The sequence below is a fragment of the Protopterus annectens genome, chromosome 14.part0 (genome assembly GCF_019279795.1).
Source record: "Protopterus annectens isolate FY-2018-M chromosome 14.part0, PAN1.0, whole genome shotgun sequence".
Lineage (NCBI taxonomy): Eukaryota > Metazoa > Chordata > Ceratodontiformes > Protopteridae > Protopterus > Protopterus annectens.
The window spans coordinates 159677303-159701727 of record NC_056748.1 but is presented as its reverse complement, the minus strand read 5'-3'; the positions used below and the strand labels follow the sequence as shown (position 1 = coordinate 159701727).

At 41.6% G+C, this 24425-nt stretch overlaps 1 protein-coding gene across 1 annotated transcript in view; it reads left to right on the top strand.

The window, feature by feature from the left end:
• The window catches only part of TDRD1 (tudor domain containing 1), a 2513511-nt gene that overhangs the window by 846781 nt on the left and 1642305 nt on the right, over nucleotides 1-24425 (top strand). The window contains exon 10 of the mRNA XM_044055533.1: nucleotides 19225-19332. Within this exon, the coding sequence (XP_043911468.1) occupies nucleotides 19225-19332 (108 nt within the window). The remainder of the gene's footprint in view (nucleotides 1-19224; nucleotides 19333-24425) is intronic.

Here is a 24425-nt window from a genome sequence, read left to right as displayed (position 1 = left end):
TGAATAAGAAGTAAGGCAGTAAAAGGAAACGGCAGGACGACAACTCCACCAAGCTGAACAAGGAGAATTCCTTTCTTAAAAATGATATCCCCTTTCCAACCTGTGACTGTACAGAGGCATGGTACCCATCTTTACCAAGTCCCCCATTGGGTGCCTTGTCTCTGAAATTAGCTCTGAAGGCAGTCCCTGCCCCGCAGTCTCAACAAATGTTGTAGGGATTACAGATGGTGGTTTCATTGGGGGTTTCCCCCTCATCTACCAGACCAGACTATTCCCGCCTATTTTTCAGCAAAGGCTGAACGCTGGGATACTTTGAAAAGAATGAGAGGTTAATTTTCTTGGTTCCCACAATAGAGCAGTCATGGAGACCAGTTTTGGACCTTTGTTTTCTGAATGCATTTGTCAAGGTATGCAAGTTCAAGATGCTCACCATGCAGACAGTGCTTCCTCTTTTGCTGGACAACTCCTTGGCGACCTTGTTTTTACAGGATACCTATCATCATATCCTTATTGCTTATCTTTTCAGAAGGTTTAAAATTTATGTATGGTTCTCACTATTAGTAATGCCTTGCTCCAGTAGTGGCCCACTGTTGGGCTGTGGGCAGTCACAACCTTCCATACATAGATTTGTTGATCTGTGCAGAGTCTGCATCCAGATGTTTGGAAGTGCTAGAGAAGGTCTCAACCTTTTCCCTCCCATCTAGCATTCAAGTTGAACCACCTAAAGTCATATTTGACACCCTCACAAAGAATTGTCTTTCTTTGGTACTTGATAGACTCCAACAAGATAATGGCCTTTCTGCCCAAAAACTTCCTGTCATACCAGATTGTGTTTCTGGAGTTCTCCAAGAGGAATTGTCACCTCAGTGAAAGAATTCCTAAAAATTCTTGGACTGATGGTGTCCATGATTCTCATGATACCATTGGCCTGTCTTCTCGTGAGAAGAATCCAGTAGTGTTTCAGATGAGTTACAGTGGTGGAGAGAACGTTTGAGCATCAGTCCGGGGCTTCCTTTCTCCCCCATCACAATACCAGTGCATTCTGTCCAGATCGATTTGTCCGACTTCATCTTGGGAACTGTGTCAGTGGGAGTGCAGGTGTAAGCCACTTAGGGGCCAGTGAATACATGGAAGCACATCAGTATCAAGGAGGTGTTTGCAATGATTCATGCTTTGAAAGTAGTCCAGCACCTTTAAACTTGGTCCACTTCTGTTTACGGACACCAATGCAGTGACTGGTACTTCAACAAACAGGAGGTGTACGAGGTCTTGCCGCCTGTGTACGTTGACTCTTCAGGCATCATATGTACTATCAGAGCAAAACAGTTTGAAAGCCATATTAAGCAGATCATGGGCAGACCTGCACAAGTAGAACCTCAAGGCAGTGGTGTTCTAGGATCTAGTCCAGATGGTGGAGAATGTGTTAAATATATTCACCTCCTTTTAAAATAGGCAGCTGGAGAAATTCTGCTTGACATCCTTGGAAGATGCATTCTTGTTCCCTTGGATGGGAATGTTCTTGTAAGTGTTTCATTGGTTTCCACTAATTCACAAGGTACTTCTGAAAGTTTACAGAGAAATGCCAAAGATCATTGTGGTTGTACCCTGTTGGTCCAGGCAGTCTTGATTCTCCCTGTTTATGGTATTGGCCAAGGGCAATATTACTGCAGACTTTCTCACACACTGGACCTGGTATACAGTCTCAGGCATGACTGGTATACTCCGATGTAGAAAGAGTTCGGTTTACAGCCTGGATGATTCAGTCTTGACGCAGTTTAGGCACTTGTTTCATGAGGATATGCTGTATGTGATAAAGGAGGCCAGAAAACCTGCTACTAGAAAATCTTTGTTTACAAATGGATGAGGTTGTCTACATGGTTCTTAAATGGAAATAGACGATCCACTGAGGTTAATATCCATCTGGTCTTGAAATATTTTTGAGAGCTACTTCAGGATGGCTTTATCGTATGCATACATTAAGATGCCATCTCGGCTTGTCTGGTAATGGATTCTCCTTTCTTTTTCTGTTTTGGTAAAATGGTTCATGAAAGGAGTACTGTTTGAGAACCCCTCACAAGCAGATTTCTTCTTTGTGGGACCTAAATTATATTTCTGAAAAATTGACCAACTCGTTTTGAACTGGCAGCTCATGCTGATATCAAGTTTTTAAAGTGGAAAACTGTCTTGTTTACTGCTGTGACATCTGTAAGACAAGTTTCTGAGCTAAAGCTCTCAGGGTAGGATAACCTTACCTGATTTTTCACAGGGATGGGGTTGGTATGTATTAATCATTATTTCATGCTGAAAGTTCACTCAGAATTCACTCTTAGTCTCGCTGTGTTTTGTTCCAGGACCTAAAAATAAGGTAGAGAGAATAAATGATACTTTGGATGTGCATGGGCAGCTCAGGTACTCCCTTGAGAGAACATAGCCCATTAGGAAGGCTAAAGGCTTTTTATTTCCTTTTCTGGGACAAAGAAGGTCAAACAGTTTCTCAGCAATCCATGGCAAAGTGACTCCATGCACTGTAAAGCCACATTCCACTAAGGTCTTTTCCTCTTCAATGCCTTATTGTAAAGGAGTGGAATCTAAGTATTCTAGAATCAGCAACTTGATCCATACCTTTACAAAGTACTACAAATGGGATGCTTGTTTTAGAGCCAGAGCAGGTTTTGTGAGAACCATACTCCAGGGGCTCCTTGACCCCTTATCCTTCCTCATCCCAGGTTGGTTAAGCTTTGGAAATCTCATATGCCAGTAAGGCATTGTTTGTTGAACATAGTACAGTTGTGTAGGTTCCACTTAATGTAACTGTAGATGTTTGTAGAACACACTGCCTTACTGACAGTGTCCTCCAAACATTCCTCTGTTTGCTGGGTGTATATAGTTGGTAGGTGGAGTTGCTGTTGTGTTTTGGTTCAGCAGTTTAGCAACCTTTTTTGGGGTGGGGGTTGTGTGTGTGGCATTTGGTTTGGAACAGTAGTTTGCAAAGCTTGTGTTTCCATCTGCAGTTCATGTTGGACCTTAGAAAACTGAAAGGGGTCCTCTCTCTGAGAGTGGAGGGCTGTCCTTGTCCCTTTCTGCCAGTTGATTGGTCCTTCACCCTCACAGACATGCAGTTGGGATTTCTGAGCTTTGAGAGGCTACCAGAGGGAGGGTAGCAGGCCACTACTACCCATATGCTAGTAGGTCTCTACTTTACGAGCATCTACTGTTGCAGGTAAGTGGAACTTGTGCAACTGCACTTTTAAGTATATGGATTACAAAGGATTCTGTTATGGCGATTAATGATGCATGGGAAGAGACTAAAAATAATTAAAAACTGAGGAACTAGTAGCTCTTGACAGATCATGGATCATAAGATAAAGGCAGTGAAATTGCTTTTCATATCTTCAGTTTTATATGCAGTTCAGGCATGGTTTTATCAACCAGAAGAGAAGTAGATGATAGAGTTGAAGGAATTTATTTAGGAAGGGAAGAAGTCAAGACCTAAGGTGATAATTTGATTCTGCCCTTAGAATATGGTGGTTTGGAATTACCTGATTAAAAGGGATTCTTTAAAGCTGCACAGTTAAGGCCCATATCCATATCTGCAATACAAGCAGTAAATTATAAAACAAAATGAAAAGGTATGATGGTGATGTATCTGGCATGAATTTTGAGAAATAAGGAGAATATGGAATTTTGAATGCTGGTACTTAAGAGTAACAACAGCTGTATATACAATTATATTTATAAAGCAGCAAATTATTTTAAGAACTAGGTTGACAGTGGAATGGAAAACGTAAGTTTTTATGTACAAGAATGACTGCAAGCAGGGATGTAAAAAAAAAAAGGTGTAAGGGGAATTCAGTGTACTGGATAAAATTAGCTAAGGATCCAAGATAATTGGAGCAAATTAGAGAGGGAAAAGTAATAAGACTGGGATGAGACTAAACATAAGTTTGGACTGCAAGTTAAAGACTGCCTTCCGTACCATGGATTGATGAGAGTTCAGGTCAAGTGAAAGGGATAGTGAAGCATTAAATGAAAGACCATCTGTGGTACAGTTTTTAGTTGAAGCTAGAAGAGAAACTGCTATTAAAAATGTTTAATTGGTGTAGAAGAATGTGTGTGTTGTGACTTTAAGAAGCATTTCTAAGTGACGCACATGCAGTATAAATACTGAGCATGTGCAGGCAGCAGTGCCATTTTGAGAGAACAGCCAGAGTGTCAGCATGTATGAATGTGGGAGTCTGTTTATAAGTTTATTTAAGTTTAAGTTGCAAAGCCTCAATCGTGCTATGTTTGTGTACAATAAAGCTGCTTGAACAGAACCCACAACTGTTTGTCTTTTTGTCCTGACTGAACGAGCTACAATTTGTAAGGCATATACAGCATTATGTAATAATATGAATCTGTTAGAGGAGGTTAGAAAAGATAGGAAGAATAATTGAAATGCAGTTCATAGGTTCATAGGTTCATACTAGGCTATCTGCCCTAGGGCATTTATAAGCCTAGCCAGAGTATGTTCGGCTTTCGCCACCCATTTTAAATTAATTTTGCTATGCCTTTTTTTGAGGTTAGTATACTGTGCCTCTGTCTAACAGTGACACAGAAGTGATAGCCGGGGTAAACCTATGATCTCCCATCCACTCATCAAGATTCCTTTTGAAGAGAGTCAATGTGGGACTCTGCCTAACCTGGACTGGGATTTTATTCTAGAGTGAAGGGAGCCTCTGGGTTATGAATCTGTCCCTCCAGCATGTCCTATTTATTTCAGTGCTGAGGTTCAAGTCTCTCGAGCGCGTAGCTCGATGGGATTTGGATTTTCTGAGGTGCAGCATGTCCATTAATTCCGGGTTGGACATGGCTTTATACGTCAGGCACAGATCGCCTCTGAGCAGGCGGTATGCCACTGAGTAGAGCTGGAGTTTCTTTAACCGGGCAGCATATGGCATCTGTTTGAGCCCTTTGATCCTCTTGGTGAGGTACTTTTGGGGTCTTTCCAGTTGCTGCAGGTGTCTGGTAAGGTACATCCCAAAGGGGCATTGTACTCAATTATGGGCCTGATGAGGGATGAGTAAAGAGGCACAATGACCTCCCTGATCTAGATGTGAATCCCTTCATGATTAGGTGGGCTATATAAAATGTTTTTCTAACCACTTTGGCCACGTGGTTGTCAAATGAGAGATTGCTATCAACTTGGGTTCCCAGGTCCCTAATGACTTCTTCTGTACTTAATGGATTACCACCTATGTGGTAATTTGTGGGCACTTTGTTTTTGCCAAAGGGGATGACTATACACCTTTTGGCGTTTAGCTTGAGGCCATGGCTCTGGCACCAGTTGTCTGTTTCTATGAGGCCCTTTTGGAGGATGCTTGTGTCGGCTGGAGAGTTGATTATGGCGCCCAGTTTGCAGTCATCTGTAAACTTGGTCAGCCACAGTCCTTCCGTGTTGACCTGTACCGCCGAGAAATATATACCGAACGAGAGAGGTCCCAGGACTGAGCCTTGTGGGACGCCACTTGTAACTGGTTTGGAGTCTGACATGGCTCCAGCAATTCTAACCATGTGGGTTCTGTCCTTGAGCCAGTTTGCAACCCATCTAGTGACATAGGGGTTTATATTTAAGCTGGTGAGCTTATCTATAATGCCCGAGTGGGGTTTTGTATTGAAGGCTTTTGCGAGGTCCAGGTAGGCTGTGTGGACCACCTTCCCCTCGTCAATGGCCTTGGTGACTATTTCAAAGAAATCGACCAGGTTTAAGAGGCAGGATCTGCCCTTAAAGCCAAACTGGGTAGGATCCAGTGTCTGTAGGTCCCCAATATCTTTATTTATGAGGTCCATGATGATCCTTTCCATAGCTTTGCAGACCAAGCTAGTCAGGCTTATGGGGCAATAGTTTCCAGGATCCGTTGAGGCACCACCTTTGTGGAGAGGGACCACTGTTTCTGTACGCCACTCTTTGGGTACATATCCTGTAGTTAAGGCTAAGATTGAACAGTAGTTTTATGTTTGGGTTTAGCTCTTCTTGGAGTTTATGTAGGACGCAGCCCGGGACACCATCTGGTCCCATTGATGCTGTGTTTTTTGCTTTGGAGAGGGCGGCTGTTACCTGAGCATCTGAGATGTCAGGGGGGCAGCACTCTGTTGGGATAGATATTTGCCCTTTTGGTGGGAGAGGGGGGAGAAGTTTACACTGAACCTGTCAGCTAGGATGTTGGCAGTGTCTGTGGGCTCTGTGTATTTTTTGTCATTTTGGACTAATTCTGAGCATATCTGGGAATTCCCACCCAGGTTCCTAACATAACTAAAGAAAGCCTTGTGATTATCCTTAGTGTCCTGTGCAATGTTTCTCTCGAAGCTGGCCTTAGACGATTTTATGAGTGCCCGTAGTTTCTTGCTAATACTGATCAGAGATGCCTTCCCTTTTTGGGATTTTGCTCTATCATGTAGCTTCCTCCTTCTATTGTATAGTTTGTTTATGGCTGGGGTCCACCAGACAGGATGTCTGCCTTTGGAGGATTGGGTCTTGGTTTTATTTGGGATTGCATGATCCATGCATTCCTGAAGGTGTTCATAGAATGCGTTTATAAAGGATTCTGCGGTCTGGGCCGTATTTTCCACAGGCCCGGGGGCTTTGAAGGATTTCGCCTCGGTTTTGAGGCGTGTGAAATTTGCTTTAGAGAAGTTTTTCACTGTGGTTTTCTGGGCAGGGGGTGGGGTCGGGATGTGAATATCCAGTGAGATTAGTTTATGGTCTGATCTTACCAGTGAGGGATACACTTCTGGTCTGGAGCATAGTGTCCCCATGTTGGTGATGATCAGGTCCAGTATGTTTTCCCCTCTTGTGGGAGTGGTAACAAGTTGTTCCATAGCATTTGAGTTTATAAATTCTAGGAACCTTTGGGCTAGGGTGTTGGAGCTAGAGTAATGCTCCCAGTCTATGTTTGGGTAGTTGAAGTCGCCCAATATAATGGTGTTTGGAGAGACCTTCATATTTTCCAGTATTCTCAGGAAGGCCAAGTGGGGTTCCTGTGTTTGGGAGGGTGGTCTGTAGCAGGCTATAAACTGGAAGGCAGTTTTACCCACAGTTAGTTGCACATGGATAGTCTCTGATGCTTCGTGCTGTGCCACCAACCTGGAGGTGTGGGTATCTTTGACGAATATTGATACTCCCCCTCCTTTTGTGGTTCGGTCCAAGTTTTGGGGCCGAAAAGCATGGTATGAGGTATAACCTGGTAGTGCTGGGGTGCTCTCGGGAGCCTTGAACCAGGTTTCTGTTACTGCACAGATATCGATGTTCTCCATGCTAAGGGAAGTTTCAAGTGCGTGCATCTTGAGGTTTAGACTTCTGGCGTTGACTAGCATTACTCTTAGTTTCTTATCCCTTGTGATACCTATGGAGGTGGGTTTGTCTTTTGAGCCTTGCCTAAAAAAGGCACTATGGGGGTAGCAAGAGCCTTTGCCAATATCCGAAAGCCCAGGGGTGACAGGTGCAAGCCGTCCCTAGCGAAGCATCGTGGCCTTTATAAAGGAACAATTGTATGACATTTTTATGGCTCCTGACGTTTGTAACAAAAGCCCAGAAGTTTTAGGATTTTTGCTTGAATATATTTGCATAGGTATTTTAAACCCTGAGCAGGCTTTGGGGAATTTTTCCTCAGGTTGATAGGAAATTCTGAAGGTGTGAGGAGAACGGACGAGGTAGTTGGGAACATGTTTATTGGGAATATAACAATTTGGTAGAATTTAAAAGTTCCTCAGAGTATTTTGTCAGAAATGATGGGGGAGAAAATCTCTAAGGAAATGATGCTTTAGCAGTGGGGTGAACCTGAATTGCTTAGACATAGTAAGGCCCTACTAAATTCAGTACTATTGGTTACCAAGAATATAAGTACTAGAAAATTGGAAATCAAATGATAAACATTATAAACGAGCTATAAAAACTGGAGGTGGGATCTCTAGAAAAGGGAAATAATTATATATTTTTTAAAAAAGTAAATGGAATTTGTGGGAGCAGTACATGCAGAACAAAGTACAGGAGGAGTACGAGTAACTTTTAAGGGAAGCCAGGAATGGAGCAGTTAATGTAATGGAGTGAGAGAGAATTATTAAAAGCAAAGCATGCGTGTCTGTTGGATGAAAACCTTTATTACAGTTTTGTTTTCTTTTCTGTTGTCCGTGATGGATAGATTCGGGAAGCGAGATTATGCTTCATCGACTTTTGCTTTATGGTCTTTGAATTACTTAAAAGATTTTATGAGACTGCCGTAGGATCTGATTAAAGTACTTTCAGATAACTTTGTTCTGTAAAACAGGAATTAATTATGTTGAAAGAAACCCTGAAGTATTTTATTAAATAAAGGTGGAAGGGTTTAATTAGTTGTTTCAGTGGTAATGAATCCCTCATCCTGTTTTAGTTAAAGTTTCTAAAGTTTATAGGATTCAGCATTTCGCATGTTGTATTCATTGTAAACAAAAATGAAGTTGTGAAGTGCCGGTTCTGTGAAACAGATATTTCATCTTTGAGTTAACAGTTGATCTGATGTCAGTTTTCATTCTGTCCTCAAGCTGTGGGTTCGGATCCGATCCCTCGGATCCGACTCTGCTTTTACTCTAGCTCGTCCTAACGAAAAACTCTCGAGCCTACTCCTTATCCAGCAAGCATCAGTCCTAAGGACCTCAGATCTCATTTCCTGCTTTGTGAGTTAGGTGTGGTTAATCAGTGCTCTCGAGCAGGTAAGTTGTGAAAGTTTGCATTTTGCCTTTTCTCCAAAATTATTTCACTTTTGCCTATTTTACTAAATACCGTTGTTACCCTTACCGCACAAATTGTTAGAATCTCTTCAAACTATTACTTCTTTTTCTTTTTCTGTACTTCAGTACTGTAACAACTATCATTAGTAGTCCTCACTGTTACACTCCGTTTATTGTTGATATCTCTTTCCCTTATTGCCTTTACAAAAAAAAAAAAAAAAATACTCTTTCTATTCTGAATTTTTCCCTTCTAATTGTTGATGGTTGTTTGGAGAATTGTGGCTGAAAAGGATAAAGTTGGTTTTAAAAAAATGTCAGAAGTATGGCCATAAAATACCCTACTCTGATTCCTATAACCTCTGTGTATATTGTTTGGGCCCACTTCACTTTCAGGAAAATAGTTCAGTGTGTCATGACTTTTCTCATAGAGCTTTAAATGAGCAAAAGAACAAACTTATTTTAAAAGGACTATTACCTTTGTCTTTTAGCGTTTCCTTAACTGGAGCTTCCCTTCAGAAAAAAAAAATAATGGCAAATCTAATATTTCTAGCCCTTCTTCGACCTGCTTTGAAGCTTCCTAGAAGGCAAAGAAAAGACCTGCATCAGTGCTGACTTTCCCTTCGGCCCTGACAGCTAAGAAACAAAAAACCTTGGTTCCTACTTCATCAGTTACGGGTAAAAGTCGACCTGTATTACCAGTGCCACCTGATCAGTTGGCGCTAAAACCTAATTGTGAAAATGCTTCAGGGCTGACATCTACATTGGACCCGAAGACTTCATTGGAAAAGTCTCCTTCAATACCGAAATCTTTGGAAATGAAAGCTTTCTCCTAAATCGACACAGTGCATCATTTTCTTACCAAGGACTAGGTATTCATCTTTTGTTGACTCTGTTCCATCTAGGGTACTGTCTCTCTTTTTGCAAAAAACAGTCTCATTCCATAGTTTCCACATGCTCTTCCAAGAACATCACTGAAGGTGACATGGAGAGATTGGTGAGGAAGATTTTCTGGGTGCAGGGATTCGCTCCGTATCCTATGGCCCCTACCCCCTTGGGTCAGGAGCCACACAGTTCACTACTCCAACCTTACATCATCCTCTGACTTCTACACAAGTTTCAGAGTACTTGGATCCAAATCAACCTACACAGTGTTCCTCGGATCCAAAGTTATCTTCTGCAGAGAGAGTTGCTCTGAGTTCTTCAGTCCATTCGGGGCCGGAGACCTCTCGGTGCCATAGTTCTCTGGTCAATTCCAGGCCCTTAGAGTCGACTCTGAAGTTTTCAGAGTCTTCTCTGTTGCTCATATGAGCTCGGCTCTGGCTTCGATCTTGAAGAGACTATTTAGAGCTCGGCACGACTATGGTTCAGAGGTCTGTTCTTTTTGAACCAGAGTCCTAGTCCTCTTTTGGGAGGTCAGCTTTCGAGGTCTTATAGAGCCATGTATGTTCCAGGCATTTAGGGGGTGCTATACCCCTATTGGGTCCTCAGCCCTATCTGCACACAGAGCCTCAACCCTTCTCTTAATGAGAACAGTGTGTAGCAAAACCCCAGGCTTCCCAACAGGGTGTCCCCTCTTCTTCAGATTCCTTGCCAGAGAATCCCACTCATGAGGTCTGTAGGAAGAAGTGCAAGAGGAAGCACATGGATTCCCTGGAAGAATCCATCACTGAAGAAACCGACATTGACGAAGGTGAAAGATCCCTGAGGTCTCCTCCAAAATATTAAAACAGAGCGGTGACTAGAAGTCCAGCAATCCTTTGCCTGAGGAGTCTGTGTACCTGGAGACTTTTGGTACTCGCCCGTCTACCTCCTGTGTAACTCCACTGGCTGATGAGCTCATTGAGCAGATCTCTCGGTGAGTACGGATGGTTCCTGATACCACTGAACCGATACCATGGAGACCAGACAAAATTATAATAGCCCCAGAAAGTAATCCGTTTTGGTCTAAATGTTTGCCTATTCATGCTTTGGTCATGGCAGCAGCAACTAAAAAGGAAACACAAACTGCTGGCTATGTCATGGAATTGCCACACTTTATTGAAAAAAAAAATTAAATTAAACATTTAAATACTTAACCAAAAATTAGTTTAAATATAAAAAATCCTGTAAACCTATTAAAATATACATGAATATAATCTGGGCTTTTAAAGAGGCAGCCAGTAGATGCCAATTAATTTAGCCCTGACCACCCAGTAGCATGAAAATATAAAATCCAGAAAGTTCACATTTCTCTAAATATAAGGTCCAAGGTCAACCCCTCCAATTACGCTACCTGCTCAGTATTTATTTATTTAAATGTTAAGTGATTCATTTGGAGTAATTAGGGTGTAATTGTGTGATTTATTAGTACAAGTGTGATTTTTTTTTTTTAATTATTTTTTATTTATTTATTTTTTCTTAGAGGTTTTATTTGATGAAGTCTTGTATTATTTTAGAGACAAAAGCGCATATGTTTGTTATTTTGTTAAATAAAGTGTGGCAGTTCATAGGTGTGTACTAGGCTAATGGCCCTGGAGCCTTTACAAGCCTAGCCCATAAGATTACCCTGGCATCGTGCCACCCAACCTTAGTTCCCAGTGCCTCTGAGTAGAGCCACTGGAGTGATCCCCGGGGTGAATTTTCTATTTTCCATCCACTCATCAAGATCCCTCTTGAAGGAGGGCCAGTGAGGTGCTCCGTTTGACATGTATGAGAAGTCTCTTCCATTGCATGGGCAGTCTCTGGGTTATGAACCTGCCCCTCCAGCTTGTTCTGTTGATTGTTGTAATGAGGTTGAGGTCTCTGGAGCATGTAGTGACATATCTAGCCATTTGTGTTTGGGTTTAGCAGTTTGTCTTAGTGTTGGTATTTTAGCAATTAAAAAGGAACTTGACAAGGAAAGTTTCCTCTATCATCTGCCCAACAAGGAGTTTCTGGCGATGGATAGATTCGGAAGCGTGTTAGTGTGTGTTGAACAGTGAATAAGGATTAAAATCAATTCTGCTGTAAATACGCTGAAAAATAAAAGCATAGAATAAAAAGTGTGCTTGAATGTAGATATAGAGCTTAGCAATGTAAAATAGGCATCCATACTATGTATGTGTTTTGAAGAAGAACAACTGTTAACAGACAGGCTTCTTCACAGTGTCAGCGTAAAAGCCTAAAAAGCAATTCTGGAAAGCAAGTATTACATGCTTTTCTCACGTCAGCAAAACAGTTTAATAAATGGTTTCTTATAGACTTTTGTTAATAGACATGTTTTTATAAAATCAGTATGTGTTTTTCCACAAGATGTTTCCTTAAAAAAACATGTTTGTCACAATATTAAAAAGTTTGTCGTAATTCCTCACAGATAGTCAACAGGAAAGTCTAAAAATAGACATTACGTGTATTCTCACTTCTAAAGTGCATGAGAAGAACAGTATAAATAGACTATGAAAATCAGTCTAATGTTAGAAGTATTTGTAGGAACAGACTTGTTCCGAGGTATTGTATAGGAGAATGTCATCTATACTGGTCATGAAAAAAACTTTGCACATTAAACCTGTAAACTACAGTAGTATGTCTCGTTTGTTATAAGAATAAGTTATTAGTAACTGTGCTTACAGTAAAATAGTATTTTGCTGCAAAGTATATTTTCTCATCAGTGCAACTTGCAAGACTTTGTGTTATAACCAGACTTTGATTTCTACAGTAAACAGCCAGCAAGACTTTGTCTTAAGAAGACTTTGGTTTCAGCAGCAAGCACAGTATGCAGCACCTACGTAAATTAATTTTTTAATGTGAGTTTATGCTTTATTGACCTTTGCATTATGGTCTTTGAATTACTTAGTTCAGTTCGAGACAGCAGAGGGATCTGATTAAAGTACTTTCAGATACTCTCACTGGGTCCATTTTTGAGGAGGTGCAGGCATTGGTCTCTTAGTTGGCTACCCTACAATTCATATCTAATTCATCCATGTAACTCATTTCTTATGAAGTTGAAGGGAAGATGAGAGCTACGGGTGCAGGCATTTCCATAAGGAGACAATCCTGGATGTACTTGTGTGGTTTTGCGGAGCCCTTAAAGTCTCTGTTTGATAGTACATCCTTGTTTGGCCCCCAAGGTAAAGGGCACTTTGCCCAGGTGTGAGAAAGATGGGAAGACCTTTTTCTACTGTGGTCGTATGTTTTTCCACTCTTCAGAGATCCTTTTCCAGGAAACAGAATAGTAGTGGGAAAATGTGGTTGAAAAAGTCCCAGGGACCTTTTCAGGGGACATGTGGAGACAGTTCCACCAGGGGCAGAGGGGGGAAACTCTGTTAGATGCCACCATCACAGCAGAGGTGGTCCACAAAACCAGGGATCCTGAGATACCCTTTTTGGGAGGCTCTTCCAGTGCTCCTGAAAGGAGACCCAGTTTTTCTTTGGAGGCAATCTGGGGTCGATTGTCCCTACATCTGAGAGCTTGGCTTACAGTTAACTTCTGATTCGTGGATGCAGAGGATCATTTCCAGAGGTTACATTATACCATTTTCCGTTCCACTTCCCATTCACAGAAAAATCCCAATGTTCCACCCAGTCATTGGGAAAAGGCATCACTACAAATACAAAAGCTGCTAGAAAAGTCATCTAAGAGGTCGCACCAGACCAGAGAAGATCTGGAACTTACTCAAGGTTCTCTAGTGCCAAAAAAGACAGGGGACTGGAGACCAAGTTTGAATCTTACCATCTTGAACGAATCTGTTCAACTCTTCAAGTTCCAGATGGTCACGGTTCAGTCCATTCTTCTTTTTCTGGAACAGAACGACTGGATGTGCTTCACAGACCTTTGGGATGCATACTATCATATAAAGATGAACAGGCGATCCAGAAGGTTCCTTCACTTCCGTCTGAGAGACACTCATCGGTTCAGAGTTCTGCTCTGTGGTTTCACCACAGCCCCCAGGGTGTTCACCACGTGTATGGCAGTAGTATTAGCTCACCTGAGACTGCAGGGATGCCGAGTGTTTTTATGTTCAGATGACTGGATCATCTCCACCCCAGCCAAAGCAGCAACTACTGGAGGCAACGTTACAGGTTCTTCAGACATGCTCCTATCTGGAGATAACCATAAATTGCAAAAGAATCACACTTGACCAACTCGTACTTAAGAATTTATAGGAGCAGTCTTAAACAGACAGTGATAGCCCCCCTTCCCCTGTCAAGACTGAACATAAGAACACAGGTTACAAAAATAATTTGCATTTCCAAAATTACGGCACGTTTGGTCCTTCAACCTCTGGGATCCATGGCAGCTTCAGTAATACTAGTTCTATTGGGCAGATTTCACATGAGGATTTTATAATGGCTGCTTGCAACACAGTGGTCTATACTTCAGCAACCATTGTCAACCCTGATATCAATCACCAACATATTCTGAAGGGATCTCAGATGGATACAGTCCTACCAAATCTGTCAAGGTCGTCCGTTTATTCCCCCTCAACCCAAGGCCAAAGTGACTAGACACTTCCCAGTTAGGGTGGGGGGGGGCATTTTCTGGGGTAAACTGTTCAAGGCACTTCATCCCCCAGAGAGGTCAACCTGCATATCATTGTTCCAGAGATGAGAGCAGTGCTCTTAGCGTTGCAAGCCTTCCAAGATGCTCTCGCCTTGGGAACAATTGCAGTTCAAGCAGACAACATGTCAATAGTTTGGTACATCAACAAACCAGGAGGAACAAGGGCCTACCCATTGTGTTGAGAAGCCCTCAGTGGGGCAATGGGTGATCTCATCCAACTGCTTTCTCATAGCAACACACATTCTGAGAAAGTCTAGTGTGATAGCAGACAAATTGAGCAGATGAATCCTTCTACCTCACGAGTGGTCCCTCAATCAGACAGCTGTGAAAAGGATTTTCCATCGTTTGGTTCAGCCTTGCTGCAATCTTTTGCTTCTCCCCTAAACAAAAGTGCAGCAAATACTTTGCCCTAATCCCCCCCTCAGGAGGAATCATCAAGGGATTCTCCTCTTCACAACTGGCCTCCCAGTCTTCCTTATTCCTTTCCTCCCATTCCATTAATTCCAAAGTTCCTTCAGAAAGCTGTTGGGTTAAAGATCAAAATAATCCTCATTGCACCTTACTGGCCTTGACAGATCTGATGTCCTTTCCTTTGGCCTGACATACTTCAACAACCTTGGTTTCTGGATCCAGCACCAGACCTCCTGTCTCACCCGACGGGCTTGTTTCACCCAGACATTTCAAGCCTCAGGCTGACAGCTTGGTTTCTCCAATTCCATTAATAGCCAGACAACCTATGATCTCCTCCCCTGTCTGACATATTATTTTATCCTCTCATAAGCCATCTGTAAAAAAACTGTGCACTAGTAAATGAAACAGATTTGTTTATTGGGCAGAGCAGAATAGGTTTGACCCCTTTTCAGCACCTGTCCATAGCATACTTGACTTCTTAGCCTTACTTTTCAAAGAAGGCACATCTGCTTCTACTATTAAGGTACATCTGGCAGCCTTATACAGTTATAATATTGGATATCAAGACTCTTCACTTGTTTCTCTCAAACTTTTTAAAACCTTTTTGAGAGGAGCTTTTCTCTTAAAACCTCCCTTTAAAGACCCTACTCCAGCTTGAGACTTCAATCTGGTATTGCAAGCTATTACACAACCACCATGCCCCAGGATTCCCACTCCTCTCTTCTTCATGTACTGGAAAATATTAGGGTTCAACCAAACACCCTAATAATGGGCGATTTCAACTACTCCACCATTAACTGGGAAAACTACTCCTGTACCAACTCCTTCACTCAATGCTTTCTGGAATTCATAAACTCCAATGCCCTGGATCGACTTATCCACACCCCCACCAGGGGCAACAATATCCTAGATCTAGTCATTACCAACATGAGTGACCGGTGTTCCACACCTGAAGTCAATGCCTCATTGGTCCGATCTGACCATAAGCTAATCATCCTAGATATCCACATCCTGCCCCCACCCCCCATTAAGGAAACCACAGTAAAACATTTCTCCAAAGCCAACTTCATGCTTCTTAAGACAAAAGTGGTGAACTTCAGGACACCCATGCAGATGGACAATACAGTTCCGACTACTGGATCCTACACAATTGCACTTTATAAGCACTTACACGATTGCATGGATCGTGCTATCCCAAACAGAACCAAGATGCTATCCTCCAAAAAAAGGAAGCCAATCTGGTGGTCCCCTGCCATAAACAAACTGTACAACAGAAGAAAGAAACTGTTGCAAAAGAGAGTAAAATCCCATGAGAGGAGGAGCTCCCTGGTCAGCCTCAGTAAGAAGCTGCGATCCCTCATAAAATCCTCCAAAGCTAGTTACGAAAACAAAATTGCCACTGATTCTAAAGACAACCACAAAGCATTCTATAGCTATGTCAAGAATCTCAGTGGCAGCACTCAGATCTGCTCTGAGTTACAGCACAATGGCACTAAATATACAGACCCAAGTGATATTGCCAACACCCTGGCAGATAGGTTCAGTGCTAACTTTACCCCCCTCTCAACCCCTAAAGGGCCCATCTCTATACCGGAAAAATGCAAAGTTCCTATAATTACGGCTGCACAGGTAAAAACCACACTCTCCAAAGCCAAGAACACAGCATCCATGGGACCAGACAACATCCCAGGCTACGTTCTACACGAACTACAGAACGAACTGGTACCCCACTTAAGTACCATGTTCAATTATAGCCTCACCTCAGGCGTTGTGCCGACTGAAAGGTGCACAGCGACGGTTATCCCACTCCACAAAGGGGGAGCCACCACGGACCCAGGAACCACCGCTCCTTTAGCCTGACGAGCCTGGTCTGCAAGGCCATGGAATGTATCATCATGGAACTTATAAACAATGACATTGGTAATCTCCAAACTCTGGACCCCACCCAGTTCGGGTTTGTAAAAGGCAGATCATGTCTCCTAAACCTGATAAACTTCTTTGAAGCAGTCTCCAAAGCCGTAGACGAGGGTAAGGTGGTTCACACAGCCTATCTAGATCTTGCCAAGGCTTTTGACACCATGCCCCACTCTGGAATTATAGATAAACTCACTAAACTAGGTATAAATCCCTGTGTCACAAGATGAGTTGCCACCTGGTTCACTGACAGAATCCACGCTGTGAAAGTAGCAGACTCCAAATCCGACTTCAGACCAGTGACAAGTGGAGTACCACAGGGTTCAGTCCTGGGTCCTCTCCTGTTTGGTATCTACTTTTCTGAAGTACAGGCTAACACAGAAGGTCTTTGGCTAATGAAGTTCGCAGAAGACCACAAACTAGGAGCCATAATCAAAACTCCTAACGATGTGGGCATCCTACAAAAGGGCCTCACTGAGACAGATGCCTGGTGTCAAAGCCATGGCCTCAAGCTCAGTGCCAAAAAGTGCATTGTCATCCCCTTTGGTAAAAACTCTGTACCCATGAACTACAACATAGGCGGTAGTATACTTAACACCGAAAGTGTGATAAAAGACCTTGAGACACAGGTGGAGAGTAGTCTCTCCTTTGATAATCACATCGCCACAGTAGTCAGGAAATCCTTCTACGTGGCACACCTCATCACAAAAGGTTTCTCATCCAGAAAAAGAGAGGTCATTGTTCCCCTCTACTCATCACTCATTAGACCCATTATAGAGTACAACGCCCCTTTTGGTATGTACTTCACAAGACATCTACAACTGGAAAGGCCACAGAAATACTTTACAAAGAGGATTACCAGCCTCATACAGATGCCCTACTCAGATAGTCTCAAAAAACTCCAGCTTTACTCTGTAGCATATCGCCTACTCAGAGGTGATCTCTGCCTAACATAAAAAGCTATGTCAAACCCAGAGCTGTTGGTCATGCTCCACTTAAAGAAATCCCAATCCCTCTGAGCTACACGCTCTAGGGACCTAAACCTTTTTACTACAATAAATAGAAAATGCCTGCGGGATAGATTCCTGTCCCAGAGACTTCCCATACTCTGGAATAAACTACCTATCTATATCAAACAAAGCTCCCCATTAGCACTCTTCCAGAAAAATCTTGATTATTGGATGGGAAATAGGAAATTCACCTCCGGGATCACTTCTGTGGCTCTGCTCGACAGTGGCACAAGAAAATAATTTTCTTGGGTGGCAAAAGGAAGGGTACCTTGAGCTTGTATAGGCTCCAGGGCTGATAGCCTAGTACCAACCTATGAAACCTTTTGAACTGGCAGACAAGTGTGATTTAAAATTTTTGTCTTAGAAAGCTATTTTCGTAGTTGCTATTACTTCATCAAGAAGAATCCAGAAATTCAAGCCTTATGCCAATCACCATACTTAAATTTTCACAGGGATAGAGTCACCTTGAGGACAAATCCATCTTTCTTAGCTGAGGTTGTTTCCATGTCTAATATCAACCAATCTATTAATTTACCTGTGTTCTTTTCTAAATTTTCTAACATAAGCAAATATTGTTTACATTTATTAGATGTTCACAGACTACGTTTTTACCTTAACAGGACAAAGAATATTAGAAAATCTGACTTAACTGTCTTCTCTCAGTTGAAATTAGGAAAGCCTGTGACTAAAGTAACTTTGGCGAAATCGCTCACAGATTCTATTTCTTTTATATATGACAAGTTAAGCATTGCTCTACCAAAAACTGTGAGAGCTCATTCATCTAAAGCTATGGTTAGCTCATTTGTATTTCAGTCCAGGGCATTCATAGATGATGTTTGTGCAGCAATAACTTGGGCTACTCCCCATACCTTTACAAATTTGATCTGGTCTCCAGGGAAGAGCATCATTTGGTTCTGTGGTGCTTAGGAATATACTTCCTTGAGTCCTCCTGAGACCTAAGGTAGCTGGGGACTCTGTTCCACAGGTGGAGGAGAGAATGAAGATTGACATAATCAGATAAAGAGGTTATGGCCTCACCATAACATTCCATTTGTGTTGTTGATTTTCATTCTATTCAACTGCCCACACACCAACCCCCGGCCAATTATCTCCTAGAAGAGCAAGTGGATTTTAGGAGGTCATATCGTCACTATGGCTTCAGATATAGTCTCTCTGATTTCTAAGGTCTTTTGGGCTATTATTCTCCTCCTATTAGTAAACAAGATATGAGGTCCTTAGGACTGATGCATGCTGGGTAAGGGGTAAGCTCGAGAGCTTTTGGTTACCTCGAGCTATATTGCCTAAATGTGCCAAATGACACATTTGGGCATTTTAGTAGTTTTCGTTGTGTTCAGTTAAGTATACCTCGAGCTATAGTGACGGAGTCAGATCTGAGGGCTCTGATCTGAACCCACAGGTCAAGGAACATTGAAAATCAGCAACACAGAACATTATGGTGAGTGCATAACTTCTTTTTTGAGATGTTCAACGACGGTGAATACGGATGATCAATACATAATTTGTCTGTTGATGAAAAAAGAAAATTTGGTTTGAGGTCAGCTGCATATCATAATTAAGATCAGTGTGTTCAGTTTACAGTGGATAATGGTTTGTTTCTTCGCTCCACAGCTCATCTTGCAGAGCTTCAAGCAGCTCTTGCTGAACACTGTACGAAAACCCCTTCAAATCCTGAGTTTAGACCTGCTGTTGGAGCTCTCTGCTGCGCTATGTTCACAGGTAACTAATATAGCTCTATGGTTTAAGTAGCACTTCTCCTTAAGCTACAACTTGGGCTGTGTAAAGTGGTTTGCACAAAAGTTTGTGTCAAGTAATGCATAAATATTAAACAGAAGTATATTGGGAAGGGTTGTGTGTACTTGTACAAAGAAGTTAAGGTTTTTACTGTTTTCATGTTTGCACTAACAGAGTGGGTATATTCTTTCCTCAGTACTTATTTGATAGTCTTGCATACATCCAGGATGGTTGAATTTAAACCTGTGGTTTTAGCAGTGGGTCTTTATTCATGAAATACTTCTGCAGCAGTGTGACATATAGGGCTCTGTTTGAATACATCAGCAATTATTTCAGCTGTCAGTGCCACACAGTTTGAAATAACCTCTGGCTTTCGTGACAGTGTGCCTTTGCAGTGACTGTCACAACCCAAAATGTTAAGGGATTACTGCTTCAAGTAATTTGTTTGCTTTGAAGCCTTTACCTGTGCAGTCATTTTTGCTAGAAATAAGTGTCGGTCAGTATCATGGAAAAACTAAAAATTTTGATGTTACTGTTTTCATTTGTTTCAAAAGAAGTAAAAAATAGTTTTGCAGATATCACCAGCTAAGTTGGCAAACATGCGAGAAACATATCCTGAAAAGGTTTTATTCACAGCTTTTGATTTTCTTCTGCCTGAAGAGACTTCAACAAACCAGTGAATTTTAGTCTAGAAAGCTCACAATACAGAACACTGTCTTGTACTGATTATTAAAAAAGAGGGGGAAAAAAACTTACAGTTCACTAAGTACTCCTATCAATTACCAAATAAAAAAATAATACTCGAAAAGGTGGAAGCTAAGGTATATTGTAGGGAGCCATCAGACAATGCAGTGACAGCATTATTTTCACCTTCGTAAGCAAGGCGCCATTGTGAACTCCTGGATATTGGAGAAAGAAGCAAGTAGTGACATAAAGCTTATCGCAGCCTTGTACTTTATGGTTGCCATTTTGTGACCTGCTTCAGAATTATCACGTACACATTTTTTGTCTAATATTGTCAAACTGATGCCATCTGTACGTAGACCTCATCTTGTTTTACAAAACTTTTTTTCTGTGTGGTACTTGTCATGTACATCCAATCATGTTTATATTGACGGGGTTGCTGTTAAAGAAATTACTTCACTTGATGTTGTTAAAGGGTGGTCCTGTCTTTTGCGCTACTGTTTAAGTGGGGCTTTGCCTTGTGTCTTGCGTTCACTCATATTATAGTTTTGTTCCTGTTTTAATTGATTATGAACAACAGTGCGTGCATTAATCATATTTTTGTTGAAGGGCTTTTACGTACCGCTGCTGCTGTGTTATCCTGACAAGTCAGTACAGTACCTTAATACTAAGCACTGGATTGTATTGCTTTGCTGCTGCTTTACTAATTGAGGTAATTGTCCTTGTCGTGGCGTAGAAAATACTAGGACAGTGTTTCAAAGGCAGTGACATGCTGCATATTGAAGACTGCGGATACTTTTCCCTTTTATTACTGTTTTACTGTGATCCTCTGTATGAGTTGGTTTTCTCAGTTGTATTTGATCTCATTACACTGAGTACACAGAAATGTATACTGCCACACTGTACCAGCATGTGAACAGTTGCATAGATGCAGCTGTACACCATAGGAGTTAAGTGTAAGGCAAACCCCAGAACGCAATCCACATGGTGGAACCATAATAAGTTTTATAGTATAATAAAAGGAAAAGAATGTAGACCAGAAGTAAAAAGAGTAACTCCCAGAATGGCAGAGCCCTTGTTACTGAGTTAAAGAAATCAGGAGCTTAATAAAATCCACCAAAGCCACATTTGAGGCTAAAATAGGTACCAAAGCCAAACACAATCAGAAGACATTTTTAGTTGTTATCTTAAAAATCACAATGCAGCAATGTGCTGATTGTAAACATTATCTACACTGAGGCTGAAGATATTACTAACCTACTGGCCAATAAAGTTAGCTGTAACTTAACCCCTCTCTCCCCTCAGTCTTACATTAAGATATTCCTGAAACTGGCTCACCTCGCTAGCACTTTTATGATTTGGTCTTGTTTGATAGCAGAAGCTAAAAATACTGCATCAATAGGTCCTGACAATATCCTTGGATGCATCTTAAATAGCACAAAGCACAATTTAGCCACACCCCTAACAACACTGTTCAGTCTCAGCCACACCCCTAACAACACTGTTCAGTCTCAGCCACACCCCTAACAACACTGTTCAGTCTCAGCCTCCATGCAGGTTTTGTACCAAGGGAATGGAGAACTGCTACAGTCATTCCCCTGCATATGGGAGGACTTTCCGCAGACCATGGCAGTTACAGACCTGCTAGTCTGACTAGCCTCATATGCAAAGCCATGGAAAGTCTTATGGAATTAATCAGGGCACAGAGAGCCTGTAAAGACTGGACTTGTTTCAGTTAGCATTCTTTAAGGGCAGGTCATGCTTACTCACTCTGGTGGATTTTTTTGAAAAGGTCACCAAAGCAATGGATGAGGGCAAAACAGTACATATCACATACCTTGACCTGACCAAAGCTTTTGACACAGTTACCCATTCAGGCATAGTAAAAAAGCTAAATAAACTGGGAATATACAGCTGTGTCAAGTGCAGGATAGCCAACTGACTCACATATAGGACAGAGATAATCAAAATCAGGGAAGTTACTTCCACAGAGAGACCAGGCACCAATGGTGTACCCCAGAGTTCTGTGCTGGGACCTCTCCTGTTTGGTGTTTACTTTTCTGAAGTAAAAAAACAATACCAAAGGGCTCTGACTGATTAAGTTTTCAGATGACTGCAAGTTAGGAGCAGTCATTGAATCCCCAAATGCCTTGGTCATCCTTCAGGAAGGTTGGTCTCAAGTAAATAACTGGTGTTGAAATCATGGTCTGAAACTAAATGCCACAACTGCATTATTGCATCCTTTGGGATATTATCTACTCCAGGGAACTACCACATTGACAATACATCCCTAAGAGTTGACCCAGTTCTGGATTTGGAAACTTGTGTGGACACTGACCTAACTTTTGACCAACTTGTGTCTGTTGTAAGAAAGTGCTTCTATATCACACAGCTTATAAAGAAAGGGATTGTGCCTAGATCTAGGGATGTCATTGTCTGCCTTGACTCAACCCTCATTAGATCAGTCATTGAATATAATTTTCCATTTGACGTGTTTCTGTCCAGGCAAATGCAAGGGATGGAGCTCCCACAGAGGTGACTTATTAAAAGTATACAAGGCCTAAACAACATGTCCTACATGGACTTGACTCTAAGCCCTGTCACTATACTCCTGTGTCCTACAGACTGCTAAGAGGGGACCAGCTCATTACTCATGGATTTACTGCATGTTAGCAAGTCATATGGCATCAGAAATACTCCATCTAGGGGATCTAAACCTGTTGTGCAACATTAGCAGACTGGTTTGAAGGGACAGGTGTGTTTCACAGAGGATACTGCTGCTGTGGATCAGACTCCCCATCTCCATAACAGCAGGTCATTCCTGTCCATTTTCAAATGTAACTTGATCTGTGGCTGGGACATAGAACATTTTCCCCAGGACTGCCCCTGTAATATGAATGGACGCATGCAGCTCCTAAATGCTTTATCCCATACATGGCTCCCCTCAAATTATCTGTGGCTATGATCCCACTTCTTCTTACTAGGGATAATAAATATAATTACTAACCATAAAATGGTTAAGCTTAATGTATAACCAAATGGGATAGGTTATTTTGAGCACAAAAAGTGAAATTGGCTCGCCTTAAAATAGCTTATAAGGGCAGCTGGCCTAGCACTTACTATGAACCCGTGTAAGTGGTGTAGCTGTTGTCATGACAACTGCTGGAAATGCCATTTTGTCACAGTGTAAACTGTTTTATTAAAGTGCATTTGTTTAATCTCCTGTTGGTCTCCCCTGAAAAGACGCTGCTGGCCTAGTGGGACTAATACCATCAACAAAGGGTAAATAAAATAAAAATGACGACAAGAGGTTTTTTTTTTTTGCTAGATATGTTTTGTTTATGTAGCATGACTTGTTAGGTTGTTAGCCTCATTTTAGACTGTCATTTTGAACAATTTTACTTCAGTTGAAGTCAGCTAAACAAGTAAGTTATATTTTATGCATATTTTCAGTTTTACAAATTGTATACACATTAACAGTGACATATTTGTCCTTACATTTCAAATAGTTTCAAATAATGTCTAATGATTGTTTCCTTTAACTTCAGCAGTATTCATAATGAATATGCAGTCCTGAGTATTGGCTTTACTGACATTAACCTGACATAATCCTTCACTCCATTAATGATCTTAACTGATTCAACAAAAATAATAAATGTGAGTGTGTATGTATTTGTATGGGTTCAGGACTACTGCTCGAGCGGCCGTTTCACCAAATGTGAAATGGCCGGGCATACTTAAGCGAATGTGCTTTAAACCAAAGAAGCACTTTAGCATAAGTATGCCTGTTGCGGAAATCGCACTACAGTGGGGATAAGGGAAAATTCCCTTTTCCCCACTGTAGTGTGACCTCGGAGTGAGAATATAAAAGTGTGGGGGGGGTGTGTGAAGGGCACAGCCCCCTGCAAAAACATAAATGTAATGTTTGTTTTTTTTTGTTTTGGACGCACGTTAAGGAAAACGCTGTTTTGGTGAAAGTGCTTTCGTTAGTGTTTTCGGTGATAGTGGATTTGGACTGTTGAATTTTCGTTCAACAGTCCTAGATCCATGTGTATACATATATATGTATGTATGCATATGTAGTATGATGGCCACATTGTCAAGTAACAAAATCGTATCAGAACATTTTATACCTATACCAGTACTAGCAAACCAGTGATTGTGGGTAGTATATCCAGTGCAGATTTAATGACCATTTTTGTTTGCCTTTATACCTGCTGACCATCAAGCTTCTGTCCGGTACAGAATGGATACCATTCTAGCAGCCATTATGGATTGCTTGTGTCTTTACCAGCATCTTGGCAATAAGACCACCCCCCCAACAAGTCTTGACCCCTCAGTTTTGGTGGGAATGTACAATATTTGTTACTTGGGGGATGCCACATCTCCTCATG